General features: G+C 40.8%; 2 protein-coding genes across 3 annotated transcripts; one reads left to right on the top strand and one right to left on the bottom strand.

Annotated features, from left to right (window-relative positions):
* Window positions 1-1,036: 1,036 nt before the first annotated feature.
* On the bottom strand, window positions 1,037-4,591 carry hemgn (hemogen). 2 transcript variants are annotated; one of them, XM_084931573.1, is made up of 4 exons: window positions 2,953-4,591; window positions 2,561-2,639; window positions 1,625-2,172; window positions 1,037-1,517 (listed from the first exon to the last, which is right to left on the bottom strand). In XM_084931573.1, the coding sequence occupies exons 1-4, from the start codon at window positions 3,014-3,016 to the stop codon at window positions 1,411-1,413; spliced, it is 798 nt and encodes a 265-aa protein (XP_084787699.1). In that variant the 5' UTR covers window positions 3,017-4,591; the 3' UTR covers window positions 1,037-1,410. The 2 variants fall into 2 exon arrangements, with proteins under 2 accessions (XP_084787699.1, XP_084787698.1); XM_084931572.1 differs by having other exon boundaries at window positions 2,549-2,639.
* Window positions 4,592-5,138: 547 nt separating this feature from the next.
* On the top strand, window positions 5,139-10,616 carry anp32b (acidic (leucine-rich) nuclear phosphoprotein 32 family, member B). Its single transcript, XM_084931574.1, has 7 exons — window positions 5,139-5,346; window positions 7,733-7,882; window positions 8,001-8,123; window positions 8,463-8,655; window positions 9,017-9,141; window positions 9,237-9,303; window positions 10,377-10,616. The coding sequence occupies exons 1-7, from the start codon at window positions 5,293-5,295 to the stop codon at window positions 10,457-10,459; spliced, it is 795 nt and encodes a 264-aa protein (XP_084787700.1). The 5' UTR covers window positions 5,139-5,292; the 3' UTR covers window positions 10,460-10,616.
* The last annotated feature ends 2,734 nt before the right edge of the window (window positions 10,617-13,350 follow it).

Here is a 13,350-nt window from a genome sequence, read left to right on the forward strand (position 1 = left end):
GTTCATCTGGACGTCGTGTTTTCAGTGGGAGAAGTTTTCAGAGACTGAAGAAGTCACTTGGATGAGAGACAAAACATTTCTCCAACTGAAAACACGACGTCCAGATGAACAGAATCAACCTGTCAATTTTTTTATTTATTTATTTTTTTGTTGCATCCTTAAATCAGCTGATTTACAAAAGTAAATCATGCCAGGTCACAAAGCTCAGATCATCTCAACCTGGATTGTTGAACACTGTTGTCGAATATTAAAACTCTTCACTACATACACTCATTCAGCACTATGGAAAATTGGGGAAAATGTTGCCTGGTCTGATGAGTCTCAATTACTTCTGCAACATTTAGATGTTAGGGCCAGAATTTGGATCCATCCTACTTTGTATTAGTGATTCAGGATGTTTGTGGTTTAATGGTGTGGAGGATATTTTTCATACAATTTGGTCAACTGAGCATCATCTAAACAGCCTACCCAACTACTGCTGCTGACCATGTCGACCCCTTTATGACTACACTGTACCCATCTTCTGTTGGCTACCTCCAGCAGGATATCATAATCTCACAAAGCTCAGATCATCTCAACCTGGTTTATTGAACAACACAGTGAGTTCCATTTACTCAAATGGCCTCCATAGTCATTCAATCCAGTAGCGCATCTTTCGATTTTTTCTGTCATTTTTCTAATTAATCAGTTATTACAGCTTTTACGAGTACTTTTTCCATCTCTTTATGTAGTACAAATGAGTAAATTATAAGCACTACCAGTAGCCACTAGCAGATAGGGCTAAATGTTTCACTACACGTGTCTCAACAGATAAGCCACAGATTAAATCTACAGATATGCTGTTCAAACTGTAGACCAAACATCATTTAATTTCACTCACCAGAGAGGAGAGATGTCATATGTGAACAAAATGGTACATAATTATTTCATTTAATGAAAATCGAGTTAATTCTAATTCATATCACTCATGTATTTCTCATTTGCATGTGGATGTCTTTCTCAGTCGATGGCTCCTATAATAACGACTACTGTTAAATGATGCAGAAGTGACTTTTATTAGATGAATAGTAACTTTTACAAAATTCTGTAAAAATAAATCCACAATTATGAATACATAATTACCAGCAATTTATACCCTTAACTTTTAAATAAAGGCCAGTGAAACTGGTTGCACACTAAATTGAAAGTATATAAAATAAAAGATCATAAGCTTTGCAGTGAAGCACAACCAAAATAAATAAGCATACAGCTTTGGTTTGAATTCATACATCTTTCAAATAAGCAATGACTTGCCTCATCCTGTGTGTGCACACTACACAAAAAAAAAGAAGAAAACAGAAACCAACTGTGACGAGGCTTTGTATATATAAAGCAATATCTTAACAGTGCATTTCAGAAAAAAAGTTGCAATTAATTTCCTGGAAAATATTCCTGAGCCATAGGCTGAGCGGAGACAGTTGGAACTGAGTACACGTTATTTTGTTCAGGCACGTTGATCAAAAGTGTTTCACTCAAATCTAAAAAAAAAAAAAAAAAAAAGACAGATAATTTAATAATTATTAAACCTTTCGAACCAGACAATGTTTCAAAGTATTGTTTTAGTGTATTTTTACAACATACAAACCTTCATTAGCGCGTTTGTTGCCTTGTGATGGAGAGACGTCCTCCTCCTCATCTGGGCCTAAGTCCTCAATCAGGACCTGGCCTGGGGCCTCCTTGCCTTGTGACTCTGTATAGAGGGTCTCCACTTGGGGAGGAGCTGAGGGAGGAGCAGGAGTTACAGCTGGAACAGAGTCTAGGGACTGAGCTGGGACTAAGACGGCATCTGGAGCAGGAGCTGAATCTTGGACGGGAACTGGAGCAGCAAAAGCCAGAGTCGGAGCAGGAGCAGAATTCTGCACAAACTCGAACACTGCTGCAGGAGCAGGAGCAGCAAGGACTGAAGCTGGTTGTGATGCAAGCCCAAACAGCGGAGGCAGAGAGCCAGTTATTTGGTCCTGAATGACCACAGCGGGTTCAGGTACCACCACGACTGCAGGAGTTTCCTGAAGTGCTTCAACTTCTTCCTGAACAGCAGACAGCTGCGGTGTGGGTTCAGTCTTCCTGGGCCTACCTCTCTTCTTTGCACCACTCTTGTCCTCAGCTCTTGATCTTTTCCGTTGGCTCTCCACCCTGAGACAGCACCGCAATTAACTTAAACAACAGTGGACATTGATACAGCTCTTTGTGACAGTTTTGCAAAGCTAATAGTACAAAGTCCTTGACCCAGATCTGTGGCGTCAATAGAAAAAGCAGAGCAACCTTTGCTTTCCTCTTGCTCCATATTCAATATAAACCAGAGGAGTGATAAGTAGCCAGAGTGCTGATAGTGTTTTCAGCATGTACTGTACTGTACAGTGTTTCAACGCAGGCTACTAAACTTTTCTGGCTAGGACCACCACTTTCTTCTACTGCACTTAAGTGCTGAAATTTGTAGATTTCTCCAAGAGCATAGAGGTAAACATAGGCAGCATCGCTAACACTGTCTGTGCTTTTACTACAAATTTACCCAAAAACCCACTGGTTAGTTTCCTTCTCTTCTGCTTCGGCCTTTCTCTTCCTGAGAAGGTCCCTGTCTCGCAATCGGCGACGGATCCCACCTTTGAAACAAAGAGCCGTGCACAGAAATCATTTTCATATGGTGCATTAGAAATTCAAAGACAAACTGCATGACTGGCTAATGTGCTTGACTCATGACAATGTAGACTTTCTTCTCCTAGCTACACACTGGCAAACTTTGAAAACAGACAGATTTGTGATATTACCTAAATGTTGATCAAAGGTCTGTATCTGAGTTAACCAACAGGATCGCAGTGTATGCAAAGACATAACCAGCTCCTTCAGCATTTTGGTGTGGAAATGCTCGAGCAGCCAATTTCCAAAGAAGAGATTAATCTTTAAAAAAAAACCTACCTTCCTCCTCATTTGGATTTTTATATTCCAACTCTTGTTTCTCTTGTTGCGACGTGTCCTCCATTCTGAGTCCTGCTATGAATGAATTCAACTCATTGAAGGCGGGCAAGTGCAAAAAAGACGACAGAATAACTTCTGACAGTTTTCTATTCCCACCCCTAGACGAATTATCTGGTTAACCATTACCACAGTGCAGGGAGAGTTCTTGCAGCTTTGGTCTTATCATATTTGTAAAGCTGGAGGAGTTGGCACAAAACTGACAGACAGAGCGGGGAAGACAACAGCAAGTTTTCTCTCTCTCTGTGTGTGTGTGTGTGTGTGTGTGTGTGTGTGTGTGTGTGATAGGGTAACAAATATATATGTTGTACTAGAGCTCTTCAGCAGCTGATCTAAAGGCACTGCTGTAGCTTAACAAGAGCAAGACTTTGACTGATTTTTGTACAGTTTCTCAATTAGGGATCCAATACATGTGAAGTTATTAAGTTTTGAATATGATATCAAGAAAAAACACAAAAGCTCAAAATATTTCTGTAAAAAAATCATCATATTAATCCACAAATCATAAGAAATATGCCTTTTTGGTAGGTGAACCACACTACAGGCCAAACAAAATTCCTGTCTTTGTCCACAGTTGGGGCATATACCCATCTTATCGCTCAGATGGCAAGTTGCTCGGTTGGGTTGTGTTCGTAATCTTCTAACAACACATTGAGCCCTGATGTGTGTGTGTGTGTGTTTGAGACACTCAGAGAGAGAGGGGGAGAAAAGAGCTATCCAGTAGAGTAAATAACACTCAACTGCCAATTGCTCCCAGCACTGTGGGGGGAAATGTTGAAAGCTCTCTTTCTAAATGTACTGATTTCTGCATGAAGGTGCTCGTAATGCACTCACTTTTCAACATCATACGAAGAGAATCTATACACAGACATTCTGCACCGGTGGAAGCTATGAGTGCTAAGAAGTGAGTGAAAACATATATGTTTAAGTATTGGTTTTCACACACTCAAATTAAAATCACAAAACACAATCAACCAAAACTTCCAGCATAGTCCCAGCAGTTCAAAAGATCCCAAACTGCACATAGTTAGCTCCTCAGCTAATAAAACTCCAACTGACACATTAATAAACCCCCTCCAGCATTACTGTTACAGCCAAAAGCAGACAGGGCTGTCATTCACACACAGCCCCACTGTTGCACAATGAAATGTGAGGAATGTCAGTGTAGATATTACAGTGCCATCTTCTGGCATTGCTTCTCAACTACCAAACACTGATTTAAAAACAGTGTCTGTGTGTATATATACACTGTGCCTTTAACATGCATGTGGCCAGAGTTGGGGTATTTGCATTGGTTGCCCTCAGCACACTATGCAAACACATCTTGCTAACATTTATACATTTGTTATATTTACTAGACTTAAAGCAGGCTATAATTTGATATGCATTTATAGTATTAAAGCTTATTCACTGATTAATTTAGAATAAAACAGAAAAAAACTACAAACATAGTAGATTTTCTACTTCAACGCTGGAGAGTGTCAGGAAGTAAAGAGGAGGGGTTGTGTGGGGTGCCCTACCCGTCCATATGTGTATATACAATGCTCTCTTTAAGGCAAACCACATATAGCCCTACTTTTCAGCGGTTGGGGGTAGGAATCAGCCATTTAGTAGCCAAGAAACAACACAATTGTGTTTATTTTTCTTTTTTTTATTACAATGTAAAAAAGTATCACACATTCACAAGACCCAACACACACATATACATTTTTTTTTTTAAATAGGCATACATTATGATGGTTACCTCATAATTACACTGCTTGTCTGTTGACTATAAAGCAGTAATGCATTCGAGATTTCCTGTGACACTTTTAAATGAAGAATAACAAAGTTCACCATGTGACCTACTTTATCGCCGTTTAATTGCTTGGTTGCTTATTTGTTTTGCATACGCTACACGCGTCTGTTCGTGCACATCCTTCGCTGAATAAAACCGACTTCTCAAAGAAAAACCCCGCCGTCTTCACTGAACGACACAGTACAGTAATTTCCTTGCACAAAATAAATTGCACCATAGCACCGTTTCGGGGCAGCGTCATGTTTTGTGACTGCAATGCCTTTTTTCAGAGGCGATGGGCGTTTCTGGACGCAGATGGCGCTGTTGAGCATATATTTTGTTTCAGTCCCGTTTCCCTCCATGGTTTCCCCTCTCTCCGACTAACTTAGCGTTTGGCTCAGTTCATTATACAGTCCTATATTCTCCCTCCATTAGGGCATCTCTGCCTTTGGACTGAAGATCCCAGCAAAACCCCGAGGAGAAAAGTTTAACTTTCATAGGGCAAAATGGACATGAAAAAGAGGATCCACTTGGAGCTAAGAAACAGGACACCGTCTGATGTGAGTCGTGCTTTTTTTTAAAACCAACCCTTAGTTTTCAGGCTAGCCCCTGCTAGCCTAGCTTGCTACTTTTTTTGCTTTGCGAGTGACCCTGTGTGGCTAACGTAATGGTGACCACATGGGCTTTAGATTGTGTTTCTCATTTATAACGGGGCGGAAAACAGTCGCATAACAAGCCAGAGCCTTTATGCTGGTTAGGATTGGGCGTATAGGGGCAACGAGACGAGAAAAGCTATATTCAGTCGTTACTTTGAAACGGCGATTCCCCCCAGCTTGCTGGCATTATTGCAGTGCTTTAACCGTTTCGCAGCCTCCCTGGTCAATGGTGCACACACACGATTCAGCTCCACTCCACCGTTGTAGCACAATTAGTAAACTTCTTTTTGCGCCGATATGAGGAGAAAGCAGTTTCCTGCGCCGCGTTCGGCATTCACAGAGCGTTATATTTTATACAGACCTTGGAAGCCATGTTTGCTGCTAGCATAACTGCTTAAAAAACGGGGAGCTTTTTTGTGTAATAATTGCAAAATGACTTTAAACTCTGGTGCTGAACAACAAACGAGTTTTGTAAATGTTAAACGGGCCGTCGCAGATCACGAGTCGTATGTTCACATTTCTGTGGAGTATACGTTTACATCAAACGGCCACAAAGATTCAGGCAGCGACAACAAAAAACACTTGGTTCACGAGTCATCCGTACCTTAAACCGCTAATGGTGAAATACACCGCAACTCCAAAACCTGGGAGCCGGGAGACACTCAACAAACAGCCAACCGCTGCTGTTGGTGCTGATTTGTTTAAAGACACGTTGCAATCTGTAAGTTTTTAAAGGGAGTGTACATCCATTAATTCCCTCATTAATTCTTCTCTAGTTGTGCACCAAGCTATAGTATCACTTATCATCCGTGCATCGTCTTAAAGACGACGACGAAGAAGAATCGCATGCTTATTGAATGAAGCCTGATGGTCCGGGGTTTCAGAACCATTCAGACTACCAGCCAGCTAACTTGGTATTAGGTTCCCGCCATATTACCCCCTTCTCGCTACCGGTCAAAGACAACAAAATCTATCCAGTTGTAAAGTAAAAACACCAAACACGACTACAATGTGCTCCAGTAATCGTTACTATTGCTAAACTTGGCGCTTGCTACTACACAGATGCATGTGTTGGCCAGCGGCTTCATTGACCGAGCCAGGCTGCTCGAATGACACGGAGATCCGGCGCACCGCGCTTCATGCGTGGGCAGCCAAAAGCTCCCCGCTCGGCGTTCCCCCTCGTATCATGCACGAAATAAAATCAATTTAACACCGAAAAACCACTTTCGGTTATATGTAAATAACGCTTATTGCTCATTCTTAATAGCACTTTCCGCCATTGAAGCGTTCAGAGGACTGCATACTGTAGCTCAGGAATCGCCATGTTGTCATTCTGTCGTCTTTGAAGCTCTGGGAGAAAGGAACTGTCTCCATCTTTGTTTTTTACTAAATTTCCGTTCTCAATATATTTCCTTCGCCACTTCGACCTGAAAGCGATGCTGTACCCTCTAACAAACTGCCAATATCGGTCGTTCGCTCGACGACAAGGAATATTCCACTTCCCCCATGAAAGCTGGTTTAACGAAAGAAAAAAGGAATCTCTTTACTAAGGGTGTATTCGCAATCCTTTCCGTTGCTGTTGGGTTGGCTAATGGCGGGCAGACAGACCTCTCTAGCTGCTCCTCTACGGCACGGCAGCGTTTAAAAGGGGCAATGGCTAGCCTGTAGCTAGCTAGCTCACAAAATCATTGCATTTGTCATTAGTGACTGCATCAGCAGGCCATAGGAAGCCGCTGCTTTGCTCTTCCTCGTTTCAAAGAAATCAATAGACGACCTGTAGCGGTCGGTTAAACGAAGCACACAGTGATAGCAAAGTGTTTTTAGATAGAGACTGAGTATCCATTTTGGTGTTTTTAATCGAGAAACGGCTGTCTTTGACGCTTGACAAGAACTTTTTTGGTAACGTTTAACAATGACTTACGCAACCAGTGTGAGCTTTAACGGAGTCAAAGTAACTCCGCCTTCAGAGTTGTTTTTTCTAATATTTTAAGCAACTATAAAACGCCTGTAATCATTTTACACAAAGTGAAGGGCCATTTTACAAACACCACCACCCACTGATTATTAATACGTTAGGGCTGCTATGTTCCCCGAACGCCTTTCTTAATTATTTTGTTTGGAAAAAAATTAATAATATTTGCAAAATATATTTTGGAATATTTAACATTTGGTCTGTTTTAAAATACACTTAAGTTATAAAAGTTTTGCAAGTAGTTGTAGTACTTGCAAATGCATTAAAAAGTACAGGTAATTTTAAAATAATACTATTTGTTTGTTTTTTCAATTCCAGGTACGAGAACTTGTCCTGGACAATTGTCGATCAGTTGAAGGAAAAATCGAAGGTCTCACAGCTGAATTTGTCAACCTGGAGTTCCTCAGTTTGATAAATGTCGGCTTAATCTCAGTCTCTAATCTGCCCAAACTAGGAAAACTGAAAAAGGTAAGCGGGAGTGATTATTCACTCTCATATATTCATGACAAAAAAGAAAGGAGGGGGGAAAATAAAATGTGCAAAGAACCATCTGGACTAATCTCTCTTTTTACTGTCATTCATTCAGCTGGAGTTGAGCGACAACAGGATCAGCGGCGGGCTTGATGTTTTAGCAGAAAAACTACCCAACCTCACACATCTAAACCTGAGTGGCAACAAATTGAAAGACATCAGCACATTGGAACCATTGGTATGTGTTCACATGTGTTTTGGGGGTCATTTACATGCTACACACTTCACAAAGAGTAAACCAGCTAATGCAGTGTTCATCATAATCAAACCAAAACATTAGGATTTATATTGGGAAGTGAGGTTTCAGCAGCTTTGTTTTGATTACTCCACTCATAGCCAGAGGTATTTTAAGGGATAACCCATTCAGTAATTAATGGTCTCTCAAACTTCAGACAGACGGATCTCTGTCGTCTCACATTATATCTCATTGTCACACGTAAACTGGAGCCTAGTACCATTACTACCACATTTCAGCGACAGTCTCATCACAGCATTTCTCTTCTCTTCTTGCCAACAGAAAAAGCTGGACAACCTGAAGAGTTTGGACCTGTTCAACTGTGAAGTGACAAACCTGAACGACTACAGAGAGAGCGTGTTCAAGCTGCTGCCCCAGCTCACCTACCTGGATGGTTATGACATGGAGGACAGGGAAGCCTCAGACTCTGATGGAGAGGTGGACGGAGACGGTGTAGACGATGATGAAGATGAAGGTATGAAGTTGTGCTTTCCCGTCTCTGCTGTAGTAAAAATAAGAACAGGTATTTTTTGGTTGTCAAATCCAACGAACAGACCGTAAATGAGGTTTTATCTCTGTGTTGGAACGCCCCATTGTTGTTCAAGAACAATTAAAGACTCCTCGATCATTCATGCCATTGCTCTGGTGACATGTTCGCTCATTATGAAAAATGCGTGCACCGCAGTATCTTATTTAGAAACGGCTCCACGGCTGAGTAACGGCAATCGCTCTCTCATTTCTGTAAAGTGAAAATGTGAAAGCAATCGTCGTGATTAGCCTCCGTGCGCTCTCACTTTGCGGTCGACTGATTGTTCTTTTTCACTTTTGTGTCGCAGAAGGAGAGGAGGAAGAAGACGAGGACGGAGAGGAGGAGGACTTCGATGAGGAAGAGGACGATGAGGAGGACGAAGAGGAGGTAGAAGGAGAGGAGGATGACGAGGAAGGCAGTGGTGAAGATGAGGTGAAAAATGAAACGAGCTTGGTGGAGCTGTCGTTAAAGCGGGTCGATGCACCGTCTCATTTTTTTTTTTAACGTGTAAAATGTTGTTCACATAGGAGGAAGACTTTGGTCAGGATGGAGAAGTAGATGAAGAGGATGAAGATGAGGATGAAGATGAAGATGGTATGTAACTTCTTAAAGTAAATTTACTCACAATTTTGGCTCAAACATCACTACAAGAGTCAGTCGAAGTCTCTCGATATCTCTGCACAACTCAAGGCCGACACTTAATTCAGGGGTGAGACAACTTGTTGTTTTTTTTGTTCTGTAAGATGAAATAAAATAGACTTATGTCTTGGAAAAGTGCCACTAAATTGAACACAACATACAGGTGACAAACTTTACCAACTCATAAAGTTTCTCTTTGAAGTGGAAGTATTAACCATATTAACCCTCCTCTCCACACATTTTGATGATACATGTTGAAAGTTATTCAGCGTCATTTACTGACTCACTTCGGGCCATTCTAATTGCCAAAACAAAAATATTCTCTTTCAAACACTCCCTCTCTAAGATATTTATGCAACAAAGGTATAAAACAATGGAAAATTATTAACTTATAGATCATACCCAACTATAAAAAGCATTAAAAACATCAGAAATCTTCCAAAAATGTCAATCAATTTTGAAACAAAGAAATGAAAAACACTTGAAACATATTTACATGCATGACTTGACTTGAGTTGTCAAGTGATACAACACCAGCTGTTACACCATGTAGGGCATGTAGTTCTTCACGACTCCGTCAGCAATGTGGGAACCCTTCACCTGGTACACAGAATATAGATCTATCTTGTCTTCTTGATTTTGCATCTGTTTAGAGATTACTGCTTTAGTGATCACCTGTTACTGACATTTATCTTTATAACTAAAATAACAGTAGTGCTCAGTCAATCCCAAATAACATGTGATGTGAGAGTGTTAGTCACTTAACTAAAAACAAAATCTTGCACGAGGGCGGGACTGAAGATGCATTTCTTCCGCTTTATTTTGTGCTCGTAATCACGCACCATTATAACATGTAGGGACAGCAACGTGATAGTGACCATTATTACGCACTGCCCACAGAGTGTGATAAATGTAGAGATTGAAGCTATTTAAAACGGGTGGAGGATTACTGTATTCATGCTTGCAGATGCAAGAATTTGTGTAGTTTTGGCTCCTTATCACAACACAGTTTTCTTCTTTACCTTCAGAAGCAGAAACCGGCAAAGGCGAGAAGAGAAAGCGAGACCCAGAGGATGAGGACGACGAGGACGATGACGAAGACGACGACTAAGAGCTAAAGTTGAAAACGAGAGCCTACCGAGTTACCCCTCCTCTCCCCCACAAACCCGAACGTCCACCCTCCTACAACTCACACCGCCTTTGTAATCCACGTCAACCCCCCTCCCCAGCGCTGAGCTCTTTTTATGGGGCTAGACTGTACCGAATGGGTGGGCAGAGTGGAGCTGCCCCCCACCCCCTCTTTTTTTTTTTTTTTTTTTCTCCCCCTGCCCCCCATGGAACTGAGAGCCACCCAACACCCTCCACCTCACCCCACTCACGGCCCCCGAGGTTCTCAGGCAGCCCACCACTCAGCATTCCACAATTTCACTGTCGATCCCTCTTTATGTATTCCCGTGTGAGGACTTTGGGACTGGTATCTAGTTTTGGGTCTGTGCTTTTAATATTTTGTTGGATGAATAATTTTTGTTGTTGGGTTTATTATTTCTCTTTTTTGTCTTTTAATTTTTTTTTTCTCCGTTCCTTATTTTTCCCAATAAAATTATTGCTATAGCAGCTGTGCAACCAGCGAGCCATGATTTTTAGTGTGGCTGCCTGTTGCACAAATCAAGGTTGTAGCTACATTTTTACTTTCTGTATGACAAAAAAACAACTTTGTAAATAAAATGTTAACATTTTGTGCTTTTCTTTATTCACGCTCCTCTGTCCCCAAATTATTTCAAGAGGATGGAAGGATAACTCTTCTCAGCACTGGGTAGTACTGGGTTTGACCCCATTTTGCCATCAGAACTGCATTAATTTTTTGCAACACAGATTCAACAAGATGCTAGAAACATTCCTCAAAGATTTTGGTCAGTATTGACATGATGGCATACAGTTGCTGTACCAAAATAACCCTGGCACCATTGTTTCGCAACCAACCTGAATCACTGAAACAATACAGGATGGATTTATGCTTTCATCGTTGTTTATGACAAATCCTGACCCTACTTCTACTATCCAATTTTGGTGAGGCTGTGGGAGCTGCAGCCTCTGTTTCCTGTTTTTAGCTGACAGGAATGGTCTTCTGCTGTTGTAGCCCAAAGAGATGCTCTTCTGCATACCTTAGTTTTAACAAGTGGCCAATAAAGTTATGGTTGCCTTTGTTACCCAGAGACCTCAGTTTCCTGTTAGCTGACCGGAGTGGGGCAGAATGTGGTCTTCTGCAGATATAGCCCATCTGCTTTAAGGTTCAAGAGACGCTCTTCTACATATCTTGATTGTAACGAGTTTGTATTTGCCTTCCTTTCAGCTCATAACATTTCCTGACCGCTGTGTAATTCCCAGAGATGGTTGTGTGGGGAAAACCCAGTAGATCAACATTATCTGAAATACTCAGCCTAGCCTGTCTGACACCAACAACCTTGATACATTCAGTGTCACTTAAATCACCTCTCTTCGTTGTTCTGATCCTCCATTTGATTTTCAGCAGATCATCTCGATCACATCTAAATGCGCTGGGTTGCTGCCATGTAATTTGTTCATTAGATATTTATGTTGCTGAGCAGCTGAACAGTTGTACCTAACAATGTGGCCAGTGAGTTTAAAACATAATGACCAGTAGTGATATAAGTGGACAAAATGCACCCAAAGTCTTTCACATAAAATTCATTTTGCCCAGACACAACAGGAAATGCCAAATGCAGCAGATTTAAAAGCCAAATCTAAAAAAAAATTTACTCCATGCCACCTGTTAATTTTGTTTTTCCTTTCTTTTCTTTATGTAATCTGCTATGCAGCAATATCATGGGGGAAAAAATCAACTGGCAAATTCAGAATGCTGAAGCCTCACTTTGGCTTTGGCTGAACTTAAGAATACATTCCTACACAGAACAATGGCTTCTTTTTGTCACAGGACAAAGAAACTGTTTCACAGCCGATACGAACAGGAGAAACACTTACTGTATAACGATACATATATACAATTTGTTGTCTGTAAAATAAGGACAGAAAAAAGCCTTTCAGCCAAAGTTAATTTTGGGGGCTCAGAAATCTGAGTTCGACTATTGAAATGGGGACCAAAGTTGGTTTGTGTTTTTTGTCTTTTCCAGCATAAAATTAACTCTTGGTGTATCTGTCTGTGCACTGCAGCTCACTGGGAAATGAAATAGAGAAAATTCAGTTCTAAAACACTGACTTTAGAAAATACCCATTTTGACTTATTCAGCATCATATTTGCTTCAGCTGCACTTTGCCAGATGAGGTCTGTGAATTTTGTCTCCGATCACTCACACTGGAATCATGCTGAGAGGGGGCATTTAGCAGCGCCTTTAAATGCACACATGGGTGCTTAAGTATTGTATTAATATAGATAAGAAAAAAAGGTTCCTGCCCCTCACAAGCTTGTAGTTTATAGTTCGTTCTGTAACTAAGTGCAGTCATTTTTCACTTTACAGAAACAGCAAAGCAACCTCAGGACAGAGCCCACTGCTCTGTAACACCTTTATTCTTAATAATAAGCCCAGAAATGACAACAAAACTGCATTACTGAACTGTGGAGAGACGATAATCTCTTTTAAAGAGTTTATGGCTGCTGATCTTCTCCAGGCTGCCCTACACTACCCAGACAATCGTGTACAGATGGAAAATGTTTGTTTCCATGTCCTGCACTCTCAGACTCAAGTAATTTGTAGTCAACCGAGGAAGCGGTGCTGTTTTTGTACAAAAAAAAGAAGAAATATTCACATTTTTGTTCATGTTTGATTGACATGTTTTATATTTCACTTATGTTCTGCTCTAATAGAGAATGTCAACAGTCAGAGATAATTTGATTACCCTGGAACATTTAAGAATTAAAAAATACATATAAAATTTTTACTAAATACATTTTAAAGACACAATAACTGCATTAAAATCTGTGGAAGTCTGACGCAGTGAGGCTCGTACAAAGTCGGCAACAACCAA

The sequence above is a fragment of the Perissodus microlepis genome, chromosome 6 (genome assembly GCF_051167445.1).
Source record: "Perissodus microlepis isolate ML-2025 ecotype Zambia chromosome 6, ASM5116744v1, whole genome shotgun sequence".
In the NCBI taxonomy this organism is placed as follows: domain Eukaryota; kingdom Metazoa; phylum Chordata; class Actinopteri; order Cichliformes; family Cichlidae; genus Perissodus; species Perissodus microlepis.

Coding starts and splice junctions, on each gene's coding strand:
- anp32b (XM_084931574.1), top strand. CDS start 5,293: ATGGACATGAAAAAGAGGATCCACTTGGAGCTAAGAAACAGGACACCG. Junction 9,142..9,236: donor AAGGCAGTGGTGAAGATGAG/GTGAAAAATGAA, acceptor TTGTTCACATAG/GAGGAAGACTTTGGTCAGGA. Junction 9,304..10,376: donor TGAGGATGAAGATGAAGATG/GTATGTAACTTC, acceptor CTTTACCTTCAG/AAGCAGAAACCGGCAAAGGC.
- hemgn (XM_084931572.1), bottom strand. CDS start 3,016: ATGGAGGACACGTCGCAACAAGAGAAACAAGAGTTGGAATATAAAAAT. Junction 2,173..2,548: donor ACTAACCAGTGGGTTTTTGG/GTAAATTTGTAG, acceptor GTGCTGTCTCAG/GGTGGAGAGCCAACGGAAAA. Junction 1,518..1,624: donor CAACAAACGCGCTAATGAAG/GTTTGTATGTTG, acceptor TTTTTTTTTTAG/ATTTGAGTGAAACACTTTTG.